Genomic DNA, 1,115 nt, shown 5'->3' with positions numbered 1-1,115 from the left:
ATCTGGTTCTCCCCACCCCTTCCTTTATCTTCAACACAGAGGCGCCATAAAAGAAGGGCTGGCGGGCCAGCTTTGTTTAAACACCCCCCCCAACCAAGGCTCCCTTCTCAGCTGTTGAGTCTCGTGAGCAAAAATTCTGCTTTGTGAGCTCCTGGCATTAAAGTTGTGAGCGAGCGACTGGGCCGCCGCATCAATTAGTTTGCTCTGGAGCCCCATCCTTCCCGAGTGGAGACAAAAATGTGTGAGCTGGAGGCTAAAAAGCTGTGAGCTGGCTCACACTCACTCAGCATACAGGGAACACTGCCCCCAACTAGGCACTTATTTATTCTTTGTTAAAACTTTTTTTTATATAGACCGGGGGGTGGGGGAATGGCCACAGACTCCAGTGGGAAGCTGTGCTACTGCGGTCTTTTGCCCAACGAACATGGCCAACGTTTGGCCGCCCCGTTTGTCTCTACACCTGTTCCCTAAATGTATGCTGAGAGAGAGAGAGAGAGAGAGAGAGAGAGAGAGAGAGAGAAGAGAGAGAGAGAGAGAAGCCCCCCCCCCGCTCTTTGCCCCGTTTGATAGAAGAGCAGATAAGGTCCCTTAGCCTCTTCGCTGAAACAAAATCCTTTGGAAGGAATGTGATCAAGACAGGCTAGAGCCCCCCCCCCCGGCCCCCAGCACCAGAAAGACTGTGGGTACGGCGGAGGGGGGGGGAGGGGGGCTCTCTGCTCCCCTCGCTCAACGTTTCGGCCCCAGGAGGCTTCCGCCCGGTCTGGTTCGCTCCTATCCGGGCAGGAGTCCCGCAGACGTTCCCCAGGAAAACCGGCTGTCCCTTTGAGAGCGGGACGGGCGGCGCTCTGGCCTTCCTCAGGAGACGGTGTCCGGTTTGGGGCGGGCGGCCTGAGGTCAGTGGCCTCCGCACAGGTCCCCCGACTGGCCCAGCAAGTTCAGTTCCCGGCTGTACTGCGAGTTCCAGTCCCGCTCAAACACGGCCTCCAGCTGATCTCGGACGGTCGGCTGGTCCCCGGACTCCACCTGGCTCTGATTGACCACCAGAGCAGACCCGGCCGTGTGGAGGAAGTAGTCCCCGGACCAGTTGGATGTGCCTGGAGGGAGGGAGGGAGGGA

The 1,115-nt window shown here is 58.5% G+C and overlaps 1 protein-coding gene across 1 annotated transcript in view; it reads right to left on the bottom strand.

Annotated features, from left to right (window-relative positions):
- Positions 1 to 248: 248 nt before the first annotated feature.
- Positions 249 to 1,115, bottom strand: part of PLD3 (phospholipase D family member 3) — a 22,793-nt gene continuing 21,926 nt past the window's right edge. The window contains exon 12 of the mRNA XM_015407653.1: positions 249 to 1,094. Within this exon, the coding sequence (XP_015263139.1) occupies positions 895 to 1,094 (200 nt within the window). The 3' untranslated portion in view covers positions 249 to 894. The remainder of the gene's footprint in view (positions 1,095 to 1,115) is intronic.

This window comes from Gekko japonicus, unplaced genomic scaffold, assembly GCF_001447785.1.
Source record: "Gekko japonicus isolate JY-2015 unplaced genomic scaffold, Gekko_japonicus_V1.1 scaffold1471, whole genome shotgun sequence".
Taxonomy (NCBI): domain Eukaryota; kingdom Metazoa; phylum Chordata; class Lepidosauria; order Squamata; family Gekkonidae; genus Gekko; species Gekko japonicus.
The sequence above is the reverse complement of the archived record's forward strand: the minus strand, read 5'-3'. Positions and strand labels throughout refer to the sequence as shown.